The sequence below is a fragment of the Hemiscyllium ocellatum genome, chromosome 26 (assembly GCF_020745735.1).
Source record: "Hemiscyllium ocellatum isolate sHemOce1 chromosome 26, sHemOce1.pat.X.cur, whole genome shotgun sequence".
NCBI lineage: Eukaryota > Metazoa > Chordata > Chondrichthyes > Orectolobiformes > Hemiscylliidae > Hemiscyllium > Hemiscyllium ocellatum.
Genome location: NC_083426.1, coordinates 3,821,936 through 3,839,725, shown reverse-complemented (window position 1 = coordinate 3,839,725; position 17,790 = coordinate 3,821,936). Strand labels below are relative to the sequence as shown.

At 40.1% G+C, this 17,790-nt stretch overlaps 1 protein-coding gene across 1 annotated transcript in view; it reads left to right on the top strand.

The window, feature by feature from the left end:
• The window catches only part of lrig2 (leucine-rich repeats and immunoglobulin-like domains 2), a 96,524-nt gene that overhangs the window by 52,524 nt on the left and 26,210 nt on the right, over positions 1-17,790 (top strand). The window contains exons 4-9 of the mRNA XM_060845280.1: positions 1,779-1,913; positions 5,145-5,288; positions 8,450-8,593; positions 10,103-10,246; positions 11,245-11,388; positions 14,578-14,658. Of these exons, the coding sequence (XP_060701263.1) occupies positions 1,779-1,913; positions 5,145-5,288; positions 8,450-8,593; positions 10,103-10,246; positions 11,245-11,388; positions 14,578-14,658 (792 nt within the window). The remainder of the gene's footprint in view (positions 1-1,778; positions 1,914-5,144; positions 5,289-8,449; positions 8,594-10,102; positions 10,247-11,244; positions 11,389-14,577; positions 14,659-17,790) is intronic.

Here is a 17,790-nt window from a genome sequence, read left to right as displayed (position 1 = left end):
AAGTCTTGCTATAACAGTACAAGGTGTTGGTGAGTCCACACCTGCAGTATGATCTACAGTTTTGGCCCCTGAATTTAAAAAAGGATATATTAGCTTTGGAGATAAACTTTGGAGTGCTGGAGAAACTCAGCAGGCTTGGCTGCATCTATAGAGTGAAAAGCTGAATTAATGATTCAGTCTGACGAGTATTTGTTTTATTATAGTGATATTGGAGAAAATTCAAAAGAGATTTCTTAGCCTGATTCCTGGTCTGAAGGATTTGTCATAATAAGAATGACTTAATAAGTTAAGCCTTTGTTCATTAGAGTTTGGAGAAATGAAGAATGATCATATTTTAAACATTCAGTATTCTGAGGGGTCTTAGCAGGTAAGGTGTTGAGAAGATGTCTTCCCTATTAAGGGAACATTGAATTAGGAATCATTATTATAGAATGAGGCAAAACCCATGTAAAACTGAGATATGGAAGAATTTCTTATGAATTTAATGAAATTCCTTGCCTTGGTTTGTGGAGGCTCGGTCACTGCAAGTATTGAAAGTCGAGGTGGATAGCTTTTTGAAGTATCGGGAAGTTGAGGACTATGAGGAGCTGGCACAGAAGAGTCGAAGCCATAATAGTACAGGTTAACTGCGCAGGCCTGAATGTCCTCCTATTTCTAATGTTCTTATCAATCTAATGGACTGGAGTTGAGAGAGTCATTCATGGAAAGCTTTGAACTAACTCTCAATCAATTAATTTACCATTTGATTCTACGTAGCTAGGTCACCACAACATTATGCTGCTTGGCAGCTATGCTTGTTTTGTCAAAGACTAAATTGTGAAATAATTATTTGCCACAGAGTGGAGAAACTTTGTCAATAAGTAGGTCACAGATCTATTTTTCTATCCTACACTTCAGAATTCCCTCTCTAAATGTCTTCTCTCCACCTCCTTTTCCATTACTTCTAAAAATCTACTCGTTTGAGCTAAAGTCTTAGTATTTTTGAAGATCTGTTGAGTTGGAAGTGTCATTTTTATTATGTTGTGGAGGTGTTGGTGTTGGACTGGAGTGAGTAAGGTCAGAAGTCACATGACACCAAGCTATAGTCCAGGTTTATTTGAAATCACAAGCATTCGAAGCACTGCCCCTTTGTCAGGTGAGGCTTGTGATTTCAAATAAACCTGTTGGACTGTAACCTGGTGCCGTGTGATATTTTTGTTTAGATTGCACTTTAAATGTGGCATGAATATTTCTCTTCCTTAAAGGCACTGTGCACATTTTGCTACAATTTCGCCATGTTTGAGCCACATTCCTGATTTAAATTCTTTAACTCCCACAGGTGAAATTTGAGTCACTGACTTGATCTATTATATTGATAAAAAGATATCTACAATATTAGAATATTTAAAGCCAATTTAAACATTTAGAGAAAGTGGTCCTCAATTCCTCGGTGAGGGAAACAGTTTTTCTTCAGTTGACCTATATTACTTATTATAATTGCATTTTAAAATATTCTTTGAAATATGTTTTTGGTGTTGTGGCTGTTATCAAACAGATTTTAATGCATTCAAATTATATAGTTGTTTTAAAATTGGCTTCACACTCCAAATATCTCCTGCCTTCAGGTTTTCAATGGCAGGTTTTTCTAAACTCTCAGTGGAAAAAATGGTAAAAATCCAGGCAGTAATTTTGAGGTTTTTTTTTATTGGAAGCATGCTTGTGATTCTTTGCGGCATGACAGAATAATTAGTGAGAAAGTTGAACAGTGACTTTTCTGGTATTACCTTTTACTTTTGCAGAACACACAATCGGGTAACAGAGGTAACTGCTGAGGACCTTCTACCATACAGCGCTTTGGAAACCTTGGATCTGAGCTCAAATTTAATTTCAGAAATCAAAACTTCTTCGTTCCCTATAATGCAACTGAGAAACCTGTGAGTAACTGATCTGCACTACTTTTCTTCATGTTAGGAATCACACAACACCAGGTTATAGTCCAACAGGTTTAATTGGAAGCACACTAGCTTTCGGAGCAACGCTCCTTCATCAGGTGCATCTCCAAATCATTTCTTCTTGTTAGTGCTCCACTACATTGAGTGTGCTGAGCTTCAACAGTTTAGTTTAGGAATCACAGGGAGATAGAGTGTGGCAACATTGGTGATACGTTGCAAACTAAGGGAGAGAGCTGCTAGTGGTGAACCAGAACATATTGTCCATATGGGACTGCCTTGCATTCTGCAACAAAACCTTGCCATTTTTTTAGGGATATCACTTAATCTGTGCTGTGTCCTGACCAAAAGTAATATCAGTTGAAGCTTTGAAATTTGTTATTTATCTGTTCAGAGACATAAGTGTGTCGAGTGTTTTTTAAAAAAATCGATTCATGTATTTTGTGGGAAAAGGCCAATGGCTAGCTGATAATTCAGCTCTTATATTGATTCTCCTGTTATAATCAGCTGCAACTACATCATTGTTTTGTTGCAGAGGAGAAGGGGAAAAGGCATGGAAATCTGGAGAGAGTATGTACCATTTATGTATTCCATTTCAGAGAAAATTCTATTAACATGCCTTTTTTTTCAAAGATCCCATATGGTAACAATAAATGTCTTCATTTTACAGCATTCATTTGTTGTTTTTGAACCTAATTCTTAGAATATCAGCTTGTAGGCATCCAGGGCTCTTGTCCAAAACCTGTTCAGCATTTCAGCTCATACAATGAATTTAAATCATAATGCTGCAGTAAAGTTTATTGAATGGAATTTGCAACACAGCAGTGTTTGTTCTGTACTTCAGTGCCCCGCCAATCAATCTGCAAATAATTATTACTGTGATCCTGTGTCAAACATTTTAAATGTCAAAATCAATTATTTTGCCTTCTGTTTGCTTTTCTTTCTAATGTAATTCATTTTAATCTTTGCTTTCCCCATAGCATTGTAGTCATTAAACATCAGAATTACCCTTATCTGTAGTTTGTGTTTATCATGATGGTGGATTTTCGTGTCGTGATATTTCTTTAAAATAACCATCAACACATTCAGAATAACATAAGCATCAATAAAAGTAACATGAGCTGAATATTACAGAAGAATATTTAAATTATTTTAAATTATTTTGTAGTTGATGACTTCTTTTTAAACACTTTTAATAGACCTGAAGGCAGAAGAATAATCCTGATTCATAGCGGTGGATTAAATAGTATTTGTTGAATTGCATGCAAATGTCATTTCAATTATAAACTGAAGTGTAAAACTTTCTGAGCTGCATCATGCAACCCATTCTGATGGGTTCTTTGGAGCCCGGTGTACATTATTCTGTGTCTTACCAGTCAACAGATAGCATATACAGCCAGAACTCTTAAGACGCACAGGGGTTTTCTTTTCAAGTGGTATTTTCTGATGTATGAATATCCTTAATGGGCTGGGCACTAAACGCTCTCCATTCACCTTTCGAAGTTTGTGACTGGGCATATTCTATAATACATCATTTTTACACAATGCACCCAGCTCAAAACTGTTTGATATACTGATTTACAGTATAGATTTTTCTCTGTAATCTGCTGTAAAATTTGCGAGTCCCGAGGATTCACAACATTGCTTAGTTAGCTGAATAGATGACATTGATTCTGGAGGCTAGATGTATCGCCAGCAGTTAGGAGTTTTTCTACATAACACAGATAATAGTGGGTCTGGTGGCCCTTTCTGGACAATTAGTTGAAAACTGTATGTCTTGTGTTAATAATTTGTCAGTTTAACTGATGAATCTCAAGCAGTGTCCTTTGCACACACATACACACACACTTAGCTGTGCTGACCTGAACTTGGACTTGCCAGGTTTGTATTATTGGGGTGTTTTTCTTTACGGAAAATGTTTGCTGTTCATAGTAGGCAGATGGAATTTCTTCCTGTTTTGAATTTGAATAGCTTAATTTTAAAGCCTTTGAGCATGGTGAAAGAATTTAGTGCTTGCCAGGCATCTAGTTCTCTTAGAGTTAAGTGTTAAAGCGAGATATGTTGAAATCTATCTGTACTTTTAATATTGAGAACTGCAGCTTTGGTGTGGGTGGCGTATGGGATTTATGCTCAAGTTGCTGCTTTTTAAATTCATTATGACTGATCTCAAAAAGGAAGGCAAACATGTTTGCACTGTGAAACCCATTGGGGCACATTTGCATTGCCTTGACTAGACCCAATGAAGTTCTGTACAATGGAACAGTTTTACACTTGTGTTTGAGATTATAAGATGCTTGTTTATAATAGCATCAGTTTTTATTAAAGCTTTTGATTGCAAGAAATGCTGCTTTTGTGGATGTGCCAAGCAACATCCCTTGTGACTGCAGACTTTTTCATTGAACCTTGGCAAACAGGGGAAAAGATGTTCAATGCGCTGTAAGAAGCAATTTTTTAAAATATTGGTATGTCAGGTAAATAGACAACTGAGTTCTGAACCAAGGCAGCAGTGTCCAGGCTTTTTTTTAAGTAGTTTTATTTTGTGCTACTTAAAGTAAATAAAAACAGCAGTAGAACATGGTGCCAGTTTGTGTCTTTTATTTGCTGAGTGAAATGTGATGGTTTAAGTCTGGTTAAGTCTTGTGTGTCACTTGTTATATATTAATCTCCTGTTGCAGTAATCCTTGTGGTTATCTCTCGAGTGTGATTGCTCATTTGAGCTGGATAGTAGCTGCAACTCTCAAAAAGCAAACAGACTCATTTCATAAATGGAATTTACTAATGAGAGAGTGGATATTTTCCCATCACTGTAGGCTGGATTCAGCACCATAGTCATCAGTGAAAGCACATTATGTTGCCTCAGTAAGTCATCCAGTCATCAGATGAATATATTTAAAAAGGACAAGCAAACACATCTTAACCAGTAACTGAAAGTAATCAACTACCTGTCCTGTGACAGCACCAGTTCAATTCAATAAAAATTGACTACTTTGTCTGTTATTCAGCGCAAAAGGTAAAATGTTATGGCTACAGTTGCAGACTTATCCCAGTAGGAGGTTTCCGGGTTACTCCAACCTCTCTCACATTGGAAAGGCATGGAACTCCTAAGATGTACAGGCAGGCTTTGTTACTTAAGCTTTGCTTTTAAATTCCGAAATACAGTATGAATATTTGACTTCCAAAAATTTTTTTAGTAATACAGATATGTCTTGTTTTCAGACACTTGAATAATAATCGAATTACCATCCTAGAACCGGGCTGTTTTGATAATCTGTCCAGCACCTTGCTCGTCCTCAAACTGAACAGGAATAAAATTACTGTCATTCAGCCAAAGAGCTTCCACTTGCCTCAGCTTCAGTACCTGTGAGTGGTTTTATGGCTTTCATAGTTCGGAGTCTAGATGCATATTTCATTGACTTTTTGATTAAAAATATTGTTCCTTATGTAACAGCTTTTGAAGGAGATAGAGGCTGGATCATCAAAAAACAACCCTGTGGTTTGTTCTGAGTTGCTTGAGTGCAGGTTGAATTTGTGGCTAGCAGGATCAATTGTAATATAAACTGAAAACACTGAAGAGTTTAGCAAGTCTCCTAGCATCTTTGGAGAGTGAATGTGAGTTAAAACTTAAAGACATTGTCCTGATGATAGTAACTCTTGTCATGTACAGGTTCTGCCTCCATAATTATGGTCCAGGTTTTCAACAGCAGCAATATTTATCTTTATCTTGAGTACAAGATGAACCTACAACCAGTTTATCATGGAGTTTATCGTGCAACTTTTAAAAGCTTCACTTTGCACTTGAAATTTTAGTTAAATTCTATTTTGAGAGGGTATCCAATGAATGGACGTTTAGTGCTTCCTTCTGTCAATTGTACAACTGTGTACAGGTGAAGAAGGAATTGTTGCTGAAAATGTGTTGCTGGTTAAAGCGCAGCAGGTCAGGCAGCATCCAAGGGACAGGAAATTCTACGTTTCGGGCAAAAGCCCTTCATCAGGAATGAGGAAAGTGTGTCCAGCAGGCTAAGATAAAAGATAGGGAGGAGGGACTTGGGGGAGGGGCGATGGAGATGTGATAGATGGAAGGAGGTCAAGGTGAGGGTGATAGGCCGGAGTGGGGTGGGGGCGGAGAGGTCAGGAAGAAGATTGCAGGTTAGGAGGGCGGTGCTGAGTTGAGGGAACTGACTGAGACAAGGTGGGGGGAGGGGAAATGAGGAAACTGGAGAAATCTGAGTTCATCCCTTGTGGTTGGAGGGTTCCCAGGCGGAAGATGAGGCGCTCTTCCTCCAACCGTCGTGTTGTTATGTTCTGGCGATGGAGGAGTCCAAGGACCTGCATGTCCTTGGTAGAGTGGGAGGGAGAGTTAAAGTGTTGAGCCACGGGGTGGTTGGGTTGGTTGGTCCGGGCGTCCCAGAGGTGTTCCCTGAAGCGTTCCGCAATTAGGCGGCCCGTCTCCCCAATATAGAGGAGGCCACATCGGGTGCAGTGGATGCAATAGATGATGTGTGTGGAGGTGCAGGTGAATTTGTGGCGGATATGGAAGGATCCCTTGGGGCCTTGGAGAGAGGTAAGGGAGGAGGTGTGGGCGCACGTTTTGCATTTCCTGCGGTTGCAGGGGAAGGTGCCGGGAGTGGAGGTTGGGTTGGTGGGGGGTGTGGACCTGACGAGGGAGTCATGAAGGGAGTGGTCTTTGCGGAACGCTGATAGGGGAGGGGAGGGAAATATATCCCTGGTGGTGGGGTCCGTTTGGAGGTGGCAGAAATGACGGCGGATGATACGCTGTATACGGAGGTTGGTGGGGTGGTAGGTGAGAACCAGTGGGTTCTGTCCTGGTGGCGGTTGGGGGAGCGGGGCTCAAGGGCGGAGGAGCGGGAAGTGGACCTTCCCCTGCAACCGCAGGAAATGCACCTCCACTCCCGGCACCTTCCCTTGCAACCGCAGGAAATGCAAAACTTGCGCCCGCACCTCCTCCCTTACCTCTCTCCAAGGCCCCAAGGGATCCTTCCACATCCGCCACAATTCACCTGCACCTCCACACACCTCATCTATTGCATCCGCTGCACCCGATGTGGGGAGACGGGCCGCCTACTTGCGGAACGCTTCAGGGAACACCTCTGGGACGCCCGGACCAACCAACCCAACCACCCCGTGGCTCAACACTTTAACTCTTCCTCCCACTCCACCAAGGACAAGCAGGTCCTTGGACTCCTCCATTGCCAGAACATAACAACATGACGGTTGGAGGAAGAGCGCCTCATCTTTCGCCTGGGAACCCTCCAACCACAAGGGATGAACTCAGATTTCTCCAGTTTCCTCATTTCCCCTCCCCCCACCTTGTCTCAGTCGATTCCCTCGAACTCAGCACCGCCCTCCTAACCTGCAATCTTCTTCCTGACCTCTCCGCCCCCGCACCACTCCGGCCTATCACCCTCACCTTGACCTCCTTCCACCTATCGCATCTCCATCGCCCCTCCCCCAAGTCCCTCCTCCCTACCTTTTATCTTAGCCTGCTGGACACACTTTCCTCATTCCTGATGAAGGGCTTTTTGCCTGAAACGTCGAATTTCCTGTTCCTTGAATGCTGCCTGACCTGCTGTGCTTTAACCAGCAACACATTTTCAGCTCTGATCTCCAGCATCTGCAGACCTCACTTTTTACAAGAAGGAATTGTTGTCTAGTGCTGGATCTGCTCCTGTAGTAATTTTGTTTTGGGACTACTGACTAGATTCAAAATTCTCTTCTTGTGTTTTAAAGCATAGAAAAACATTACATTTTGGAGCATTTAATAGGGAAGAATTAATACTGGTTTGATAGATTTATTTATATCAGCTTGAGGGTAACTGGATTGAAAGTCATTCCAATGTCTGCAGATATTAAATATTTGTTGCGATACGGTACTTTATCTTCCCCATTGTGAATTATAATAAAATGAGAAGTTTATTAGCGCAGGTAGATCTATGTCAGTAATGCTTTTGAAGTTATTGCTGAGTGTCATGAAGTCTAACAGGAAAGCTCTCTTAACTAATTAAATCCTCTTTGCACACAATGAGCACTATGACCTTTTGGCATGGACAGCATATGTCAGGCCTGTCTCTAAGTACAACTTGTTTATATTTAAAAATCTTGTCACAAGTGGTCTTTTTGTCCCTGTTCAGCTGTGTGTAAGGAAAACAACTCCCAAGTATGTGGAAAAACAAACAGCCAAATGTAGGTAGGATTTAATTCACTGAATATGGCAATTGTCAGTGCCCAGCCTTGCGAGTGGTGGGGATACTGGTGTGGTGATACCCTATTGCTAATAATTGCCTCTGTTTTTCTTGTTTCTGCTCCAAAATATTCAAACTATGTGGAAGCCACATTGCAATTAGAATATCTAGAAGTATCTTCCAAAAGCAAATAAATTTGCAATATGCATTCATTCTTGCAGTGGTCAATATGATGGCTTTTTATCTGGTTCTTCTTTTTTTTTCCCTTTTTATCAAGTTTAATCAGCAGATTTGATGACTTTGGGTTTTCTATTTAAACAGGGAGCTAAAACGTAACAGAATGAGAATTATTGAGAGTCTAACGTTTCACGGCCTCGACTCATTGAAGTCATTGAAACTGCAGCGTAATGGGATTTGCGAGCTGAAGGACGGAGCCTTTTGGGGGCTGAATGAAATCACGGAGCTGTGAGTCCTTTTGATGACTATGCTGGAGTAATTACTTTTTCCCAGTTGTTGTCTAAATGACACTTTGAAGTGCTTTAATGCATAATGAAAAAATGGTAATCTTTCGTCTTCCTACAGTGAGGTTAATGACAGTCTTATCATTTCTATGTAATCTGGAGTAGTTACACATTTTAAGCCATTTCTTTCCAACACTGACCAGGACTGAGATACAGATTCAGCCTGTGGAATGTTTGGATGTGGTAATTGACCTGAGAGCATCTGGCAAGGAAGGACGGAATTCGTCAGCTGGCTCTCTAGTAGGTTCATTTGTGAGGAGTTACCTGAACAGCCTTCCAGAATTTCCTATTAGAGTTCAAAGCCAAACCTACATGATTATTCAGGATGAGAAACTGGATGTCAATGAAGCTAAACCATATTAAAGGAGAGTTGGAGGGAACCTCCACCTTAAAATAAAACTCTAGCTGGATATTCTTGATACCACGAGTGTAAAATTAGAACAGCCTTCGCTTTTAACCAGTAATTGTATAATATCACAGTAGCTCTGTGAAAGTCTTTGTCAACTCTTGAACTTGGTTTAAAATCATTAATCTGTTGTCTGATTACTTTTGAATCAAAAATGTCTAAAAAGTAGTCTTGCTAAACTGGACGTGGGATCTTATTTCATCTCTGTGTTAGAATATTATGCAACTAGAATAAGGTGTGCACTATGCAGGGTTGTATCTCAATTCTCCAGGTAAACAGATAATTTTATAGATTTTGAAGGAATATTTGAAGAAATCTGGAGTACTGCATGCAGTTTTGGTCCCTTTGCTTGAGGAAGGCTGCCTTGGCACTGAATGCAATTCAGAAAATATTCACTAAATTGATTCTAGAGATGAAAGTTTTGTCTTACGATGAGAAATTAAAGAGTTTCGGCCTGAACTTACTAGAGTTTAGAAGAAGTTTAATTGTATATATGATGCTAAAGAGGATTGATGAAAATGTAGAGCAAATGTTACCCTTTCTGGGGAAATCTCGAACAACAGGTCATAGTTTTAGGCTAAGGACTGACAGATTTAAAACAGATGAGAGGGAATTGTTTCTCTGTGGGTCACGACTCTATGACATTCACTACTTCAGTAGACACCAGGACACTGAATAAATCTGCGATGGTGGACAGATTTTTAATTAGTAATGGTTTAAAGTGTTATGGGGAGCAAGCAGGATAATGGATTTGAGGCCGAGATGAAATCAGCCATGATCGTATTGAATGGTTCAGCAGGCTAGAGGGGCTAAGTTGTCTGCTGCTGATTATGAAAGTATGTTGCAGTTTGATGAAACTGGATCTCGAGTCGCTATCAAGCAAAAGGTTTTTGTTCGAATCTGATCAGTTTGGAATTGCTAACCATTTATTTTGCTAAGAATAATGACATGCATAGAGGCAGCTTAGAAATGTTCCAGTTAGTCTGAAACAATGCATCGTTTCTTTTCTCTATTATAGAAATCAGCTGTTTCTTTTTTCCTTTCTAGAGACTTGGAACATAATAACTTAACAGAAGTCACCAAGGGCTGGCTATATGGCCTCAAACTGTTGCAGCATCTCCACCTGAGCCAGAATGCCATCACCAGAGTCAGTGCAGATGCCTGGGAGTTCTGCCAGAAGCTGACTGAATTGTGAGTTTTTTTTCCCCCATTTTATCCTCTGGCCCTTCATTTCTGGCGCCTCATTCATCTTAATTGTGACACTCCACCATTAGCGGGCATGCATTCACTGCCTGAGCCATGAGCTTTGAAATTCCCTATCTAAACCCCTCTGCCTTTGCACCCCTCTTCTTGTTTTGTCAGACATTCCTTCAAATCTTCCTCTTAACCTTTTAGTTACTTGTTCGAATAATTAACAAAAATTTTATTTGATAATTGCCCCATTGAAGTTCCTTGGGGCATTAAACTGTCTCCAGGACACTGTTGTAAAAAGATATTGATTTTAATACAGCATAACTGAATCCTTAAGAAAAGGCATAAGAGCCAGCTTAAAATCTGGGAGCATTGCTTATTCTTTGCATTACTGTGTATATGCAATGAGTTACTTAATATCGTAGATTGAATGTATTTTCATTTGTTGGTAAATCAAATTGGTTGGTTAATTGTGACATAAGTGATTGATGCAGCTGTGCTTTGCTCTAACAAAATTTGTTCATCCATCTCTCAATAGATTATCATAAATTCCAATCATTTCATGTCTAGAGCACAGCTGAGTCTAATCTACAATGAATTGCTTTTTCTTCAGGACATCAGATTTAAATAAGGAAGCATCAGTTGTTCCTTCTCCAACTATTCTGCTTCTTCATTCATATAGTAGGCAGGAGGCTGGAAGAACTTCATTCATTAATTAAATTTGACCATTTTACATGGAAATTATCACCTACCAAGTGTGCATTGGAACAGAGCATATGATGCTGTCTGCGATAAAGAATCTACCTGCCAAACATAGCACTGAAGTGTCAAAATAAGATTGTTTTTGAATCTGTATAACTTGAAATGGTGTTTTGGATACTGTAATATTACTGTATCCAGATAAAAGATTGCATATTGGTTGAAGAATTCCTGTAAATAGGATGGACGAACTGGATCAAATTGATTTATGTTGAAATTTTTGTTTCACTTTTATCCAGAGACATGACATACAATCAGATGACTCGTTTAGATGAGTCTACTTTTGTCGGCTTGAATTTGCTTGAGAGTTTGTACATGGGAGACAACAGAGTAAGTTATATCGCTGATGGAGTCTTTAGCAGTTTGTCTAACCTGCTGACACTGTAAGTACACAGAATAAAATAGCATTGTATGATAAATACAATGAGTTTGATCTGTTACTATAATGCATGTTTTTTACTTCTACTTCTGGTAGAAAATGTAGGAATTGGTACATCTTAGACTGCAAAAACAAAAGTGTAAGGAATTTCTGTACACCAGCACTCATTAACTTAACTTCAAGGTTATGTTAGAACAAATGTCTGTCAATGCTGGAATCTGTAGTGGAAACAAAAAATACTGGAGAGATCACAGTGGCTGGTGCAGCCAGGGAGAGAGAGAGAGCGCGCAAGCTAGATGACTGTTCATCATGTGACATCAGCTCTGATGAAGACTCATCTGGACTCAAAACATTAGCTTGTTTTCTCGCCATGGATGCTTTCTGACTTGCTGTGATCTCCTGCATTTCTTGCTTTCAGTATAGAATTGAATCATTTGCTCCCACCCCACTAACTATTCTCTATAAACTTGGTCAGCTTATAAGCTTGAAATTGGGACTGGAAATCATTGCTGGCCAGTGGGTAGCCAATGAGTCACATGTCCTCCATCAGGAACTACAATGCTCCACTGTAATGGGCAGTAAAGCTGTACCTTCTGCATCACTTTGCATATGTTGGACTACTTTCTGGACTGAATTTATGTCAAGATGAATAAACAAATAACAAAAATCCTATTTTAAATTTGTGACAATGAGTTTGATCTGTTACTATAATGCATGTTTTTTACTTCTTCTGGTAGAAAATGTAGGAATTGGTACATCTTAGACTGCAAAAACAAAAGTGCGAGGAATTTCTGTACACCAGCACTCATTAGTTATGATCCATCTGGTGTACCCAGCTGTATGAATAGGAATGCAGAGGACGAGGGACGTTCATGCTGATTACACAAGAGATGAAGTTAACAGGCTGTAGATTGAACTCTAGCTTTATCTTTTCCTGTTTCAGTCTGCACTGTCTGCTAGTATATTATAAATGAATCCTCTTTTCTGTTCTCCCATCTGGCCAGGCAACTGCCAGGCAGATATTATGTCAAAAGTGCTAAGTGAGCTGAAGTGGGAAAAGGAAAGGTCCAAAAATAAATTGGATGGGGATGAAGGAACTTGGAATTCTTTGTCCTTCGTGTAACCTTTAGTAGTAGAGTGATCATAACTGATCTGCTTTGGTTCAAAGTAACATTAAATGGAAGAACAAAGTAAGTTGTGTTGTTGGACCCTAGGGGGGAGGCATGTAAAAGGAAATGACTGGCAAGCTTCAGTTCAGGGTCACTGAGTGTATTCATGTTTCAGGGCATTGCTGATTAATGAGGCTCCAACTATTCGTGCCTGACTAGTTGTGAGGAGAAAGGAAAACTAACTGATCAGTGTAAGGGCACAAGGGTGGAATTAATTTGTTTAGTCAAAGTGAAGTTAGAATAAAGCGTGATACATTTATTTTTCCTGCTCAAACTTTTGGACGGATTCATGTAAAGTGTGTATTTTTTGTGCATTGTGGTAAAAATGTGAAAGCTTGCCTCTTAGTCTTTACCTCTGGCCATGGATTACACAAATCAAAGCAATAGAACGTGTTAGGCTGAAACTATTTCACACCAGTATGAGATTAGAGTGCCATTGATAATCTCTTGCTTATTGAGGTCTTTTTCACGTAAGGTTTACAGAATATGACCCAGAAATTTTAAATTAGAAATCACCAATTACCCCACCATTTCAAACAATACCAAACAATACCAAACGTGCATCTCCATCCAGGCACTAGTTTCAGAATTCACCTCCAAATTCTGGCAAAAATTTTAATCAACAGTGTTCAGGAACTGCCTATTTTACTGGGCTTTCACTTCCATTACAAGTATCTTAAAACTGTTGATAAAATGATATAATGGTTACACAAAAGAGGTGTCCGCTCACTTGTTGAGTCCACGCCAGCTCACTGCAACAGTAATTTCCTTGCCTGTTATCCTTAAACTTTTACTATATTTTTTAATCTTCAAGTACTTATTAAAAAGCCTTTCATGGGTCACAATTAAATTTTCTACAATTTTTCTAGGCAATTCATCCCTTGTGTAATTTCTTCAAATCTATCCTTCTTGCAAGAAAAGGCTTTAACTGCTGCAGAAAGTTTTGTTCAAAAATTTGGCTGCTTTGTGAGATGCAGAGGACACATTTTCAGTGAGAGGCAATACAAATGTGCAAATCTTTCATACGCAAAGCTGTAGGGATTCCCTTTTGATGGCAGATACAGTTCCAAAATGTTTAGCGGTCTTTGCCATTTCTGATGTTAACAAACTTGTTTCTAACTTTGTGTGTATTTACCTCAGACACTCAGCATCTGTGATGCTCTTTAATTTAACTCAGTGGTAATGGTATAATATTATACCTCTTGTAGTTGCACGTTAAATGAACTGCAAATAAGAAGCAAATTTGTGTACTATAGTCCAATTATCCTCCGGCGCTGTAACTCCTTCTCTGAGATTACACTTAGTCTTGAGTTTTATGGTGGAATGGTAATGTCCCTACCTCTGGGCCAGAAGATCTGGGCTCAAATCTTATCTGACCCAGAGGTGTTTCAGAGCATGTCTGAACAAGTTAATTGACTACACATGGTGTTGACTGTGCACATGCACTACCTCTTTTTTTGAATTGTGATTAATTTTCAAACTTATTTTTCTGTCGTATAGTATTGGTATCAGAATTTGGTCTTTTGGTACCATTACATAGAGAGGATATTTTCAGTTGTTTGAGATAAAATCTGGACTGGAGACTGCGAAGTGGGGATCATAAACAGGAGAGTCACTGATCAAGCCAATAAAATTTCAGCAGAGTCCTTTTTACTCTGAGTAGTTAAAATGTGGGACTGGTCACCATAAGAAATATTGTAAGTGAATAATAGGTGAATTTAATGCAAAGGTAGATAAACAAAAGGGGTGCAGGTTGAATGAGATGGAGAGGAGATATGTGTGAAGCACAAGTGCCTTCATAGACCAATTGGATTGAATGGCCTGTTTCTTGACTTTTCTTTTTAAGTTTTATCAGAGTCTACCAGTGTGCTGGGTTGCTTGCATTCAGTTTGATGTTTCTTTTGTATTTTCAATTTTTGCAGGGTACTGTATTATTACTGTGGTGTGTGAGAATTGGTAACTTAGATTATTTGATTGTCTGTCCTATTTATAAAAGTAGAATAACAGCAGTTTTCTTCTTGCAGTGATCTCAGGAACAACGAAATTTCATGGGCCATCGAGGATTCAAATGGTGCTTTTACCGGATTAGCCAAGCTGCGAAAGTTGTACGTACTTGATAAACAGAAATTACTGTGGTTCATGGTGCTTTAATTTTAAATCTGTACTTTTGTACATAATAAAGAACAATACCACACAGGAATAAGTGCTTTATCCCACTAAGCCTGCACCAATTGCTAATCCTTATTTAGACCTGCTATTTCTTGCCCATATGCTTTTTCTATCCATCTGTTCACCTCTCATTCATGTATCAATCAAGTATGCCTTAAACATTGTTAAATTGCCTGCTTTCATCAATTCCACTGGCAGTGCATTCCAGGCACCCACCACTCTGTGTGATACAATTTCCCCACACTTCTCCCTTAAACCTTTCCTCCTAACCTTGAACCTGCCCTGTCTTGTAGTTGACCTCTCCACCCTGGGAAAAAGCCTCTGATTATCCACCTTACCTATGTGTCTCATAATTTTGAACATGTCTATCAGGTCATCCCTCAGCCTCCATCTTTCCAGGGCGGTAAAGTGGCTCAGTGTTTGGCACTGCTGCCTCAGCACCAGGGTCCCAGGTTTAATTCCAGCCTCAGATGACTGTCTGTGTGGAGTTTGCACATTCTGCTCCTGTCTGTGTGGGTATTCTCCGACAATACAAAGTTATGCAGGTTAGATGAATTGGCCATGCTAAATTGCCCATAGTGTTCAGGGATGTATAGGTTAGGTGCATGAGTCATGGGTAAATGTAAGGGAATGGGTTTGGATGGGGTACTCTTCGGACAGTGTGGATTTGTTGGGTCGAAAGGTCTGTTTCCACACAGTAGGGACTCTAATTCAAAACATTGAGTTTATCCAACCTCTCCTCATACCTAGAACGCTCCAGACCAGGCAGAATTCTGGTAACATTTCTTGGTACCCTCTCCAAAGCATCTACATCCTTCTGGTATTGTGGTGACCAGAACTGCGCACACTATTCCAAATGTGGCCCAGCTAAGGTTTTGTACAGCTGTAACATAACTTGCGTACATGTATATTCGATGCCCCAGCCAATGAAGGCAAGCGTGCAGTATGCCTTCTTGACCACCTTATCCACCTGCGTTGCTAGTTTCAGAGACCCTGTGGACCAGTGCACGCAGATCCCCTCTGTATGTCAGTGCTGCTAAGGGATCTCCCATTTATTGTGTAATTCACACCTGAATTTGATCTTCCGAAATGCATCACTTCGCATTTAAAGTCATAGAGCTGCACAGCATGGAAACAGACCATTCAGACCAATGTTGAAAAATATGCCGGAAAAACACAGGAGACCAGGCAGCATCCAAGGAGCAGGAGAATCGATGTTTTGGGCATAAGCCCTTCTTCAGGGTTTATGCCCGAAACGTCAATTCTCCTGCTTCTCGGATGCTGCCTGGCCTGCTGCGTTTTTCCAGCATCATATTTTTCAATTCTGGTCTCCAGCATCTGCAGTCCTCACTTTCTCCTCCATTCAGTCTAATGCTGACCAGATATCCTAAATGAATCTAGTCCCATTTGCCAGCATTTGATTCCTATCTCCCTCAACCCTTCCTATTCATATACCCATTTAGATGCCTTTTAAATGTTGTAATTGTACGAGCCTCCACCACATCTTCTGGAAGCTCATTTCAAACATGTACCACCCTCTGTGTGACAAAGTTGCCCCTTAGACCTCTTTTAAATCTTTCCCGTCTCACCTTAGTTTTGGACTCTCCCACCCTGGAGAAAAGTCCTTGTCTATTAATCCTATCCATGCCCTTCATAATTTTATAAACCTCAGCCTCCGTGCTTCAGGGAAAATGGCCCCAGTCTGTTCAGCTTCTCCCTGTAGCTCAAACCCTCCAACCCTTGTAAATATTTTCTGAACCCTTTCAAGTTTCACAACATTCTTAATATAGTTGGGAGGTCAGAATTGCACACAGTATTCTTAGGTCAACTGTGATGTCCAGATACCTGAAACCAAACAGCAGAGGCACTCGGCTGTGCCGGTTTATTTCACCATTTGATTCACTTCCCACGCAATCACTGTCTTTATCTCTGTTCCTCCTCTTTAAAGTGTTGTTCTTTTGATATTTTTCCCCAAAGTTCCAAAGTAATGCAACAGCTTATAAAACAATAATTACTGCTCCTAGAATTTGAGGAAATCTGCTCCAACACATAAAATACCTCAAAAAAAAGGAGTGGCTCTTGCAGCCACATTTTTTTTCCCCGCCTTCCACCTTTGTCTGAATTAAACTCCACCTGCCATTTCTCTGCCCAAATCTGCAATCTATCTATATCCCATTGTTTCTTTTGACAGTCCTTCTCACTATCTGCAACTCTGCCAATCTTGGTGTCATCCACACAATAAATGTGTCAGCACTGATCCCTGTAGAACACCGCTGGTTACTGATCTCCATTCTGAAAAGCACCCTTCCACTGCTATTCTCTCGTTATTCTATGACTAAGCCAGTTCTGCATCCATCTAGCCAGCATACCCCAAGTCACATGAGACTTTACTTTTTATACCAGCCTGCCCTGAGGTACCTTATCAAATGCCTTACTAAAGTTTTGGTGCTGAAAATGTGTTGCTGGAAAAGCGCAGCAGGTCAGGCAGCATCCAAGGAATAGGAGAAACAACATTTCGGGCATAAGCGTTTCGGTGGGCAACTTCTACTGCCCTTCTCTCATCAATCTTTCTTGTCACCTCCTCGAAAAAACTCAATCAATTTGGTGAGGCATGACCTTCCCCATACAAACCCATGCAGCCTATCCCTAATAACTCCATTCACTTCCAAATGTGAATAAATCCTGTCTCCCTATCTTCAGCAGTTTCTCCACCACTGATATCAGGCATAAACTTGCCTACTGAGTTGCCACCCTTTCAAATCCATGGCTGCAGTAACCTATTCCCCCATTGCTCATGTTAAGCTAAGTGACGCATAATTTTAGAAGGACAAAAACTATATCCATCCAACTTGTGTTTTTTGCTGCTACTAATGTGAAACTATGTATCATGTCATCTTTTAGAGATGACAAGATCCAAATTCCTGAAGTTAAATATAGGCTGTGGTGTGAGTGGGCTTTATTTGTGTTTTCAAATACCCACCATCATCTTGCTGCTACTTATCTCTGAAATTTCCTCCGAGCCCACAACCCTCCGCAGTTTCTGTGCTTCTCTAATTCTGGCCTCTTGT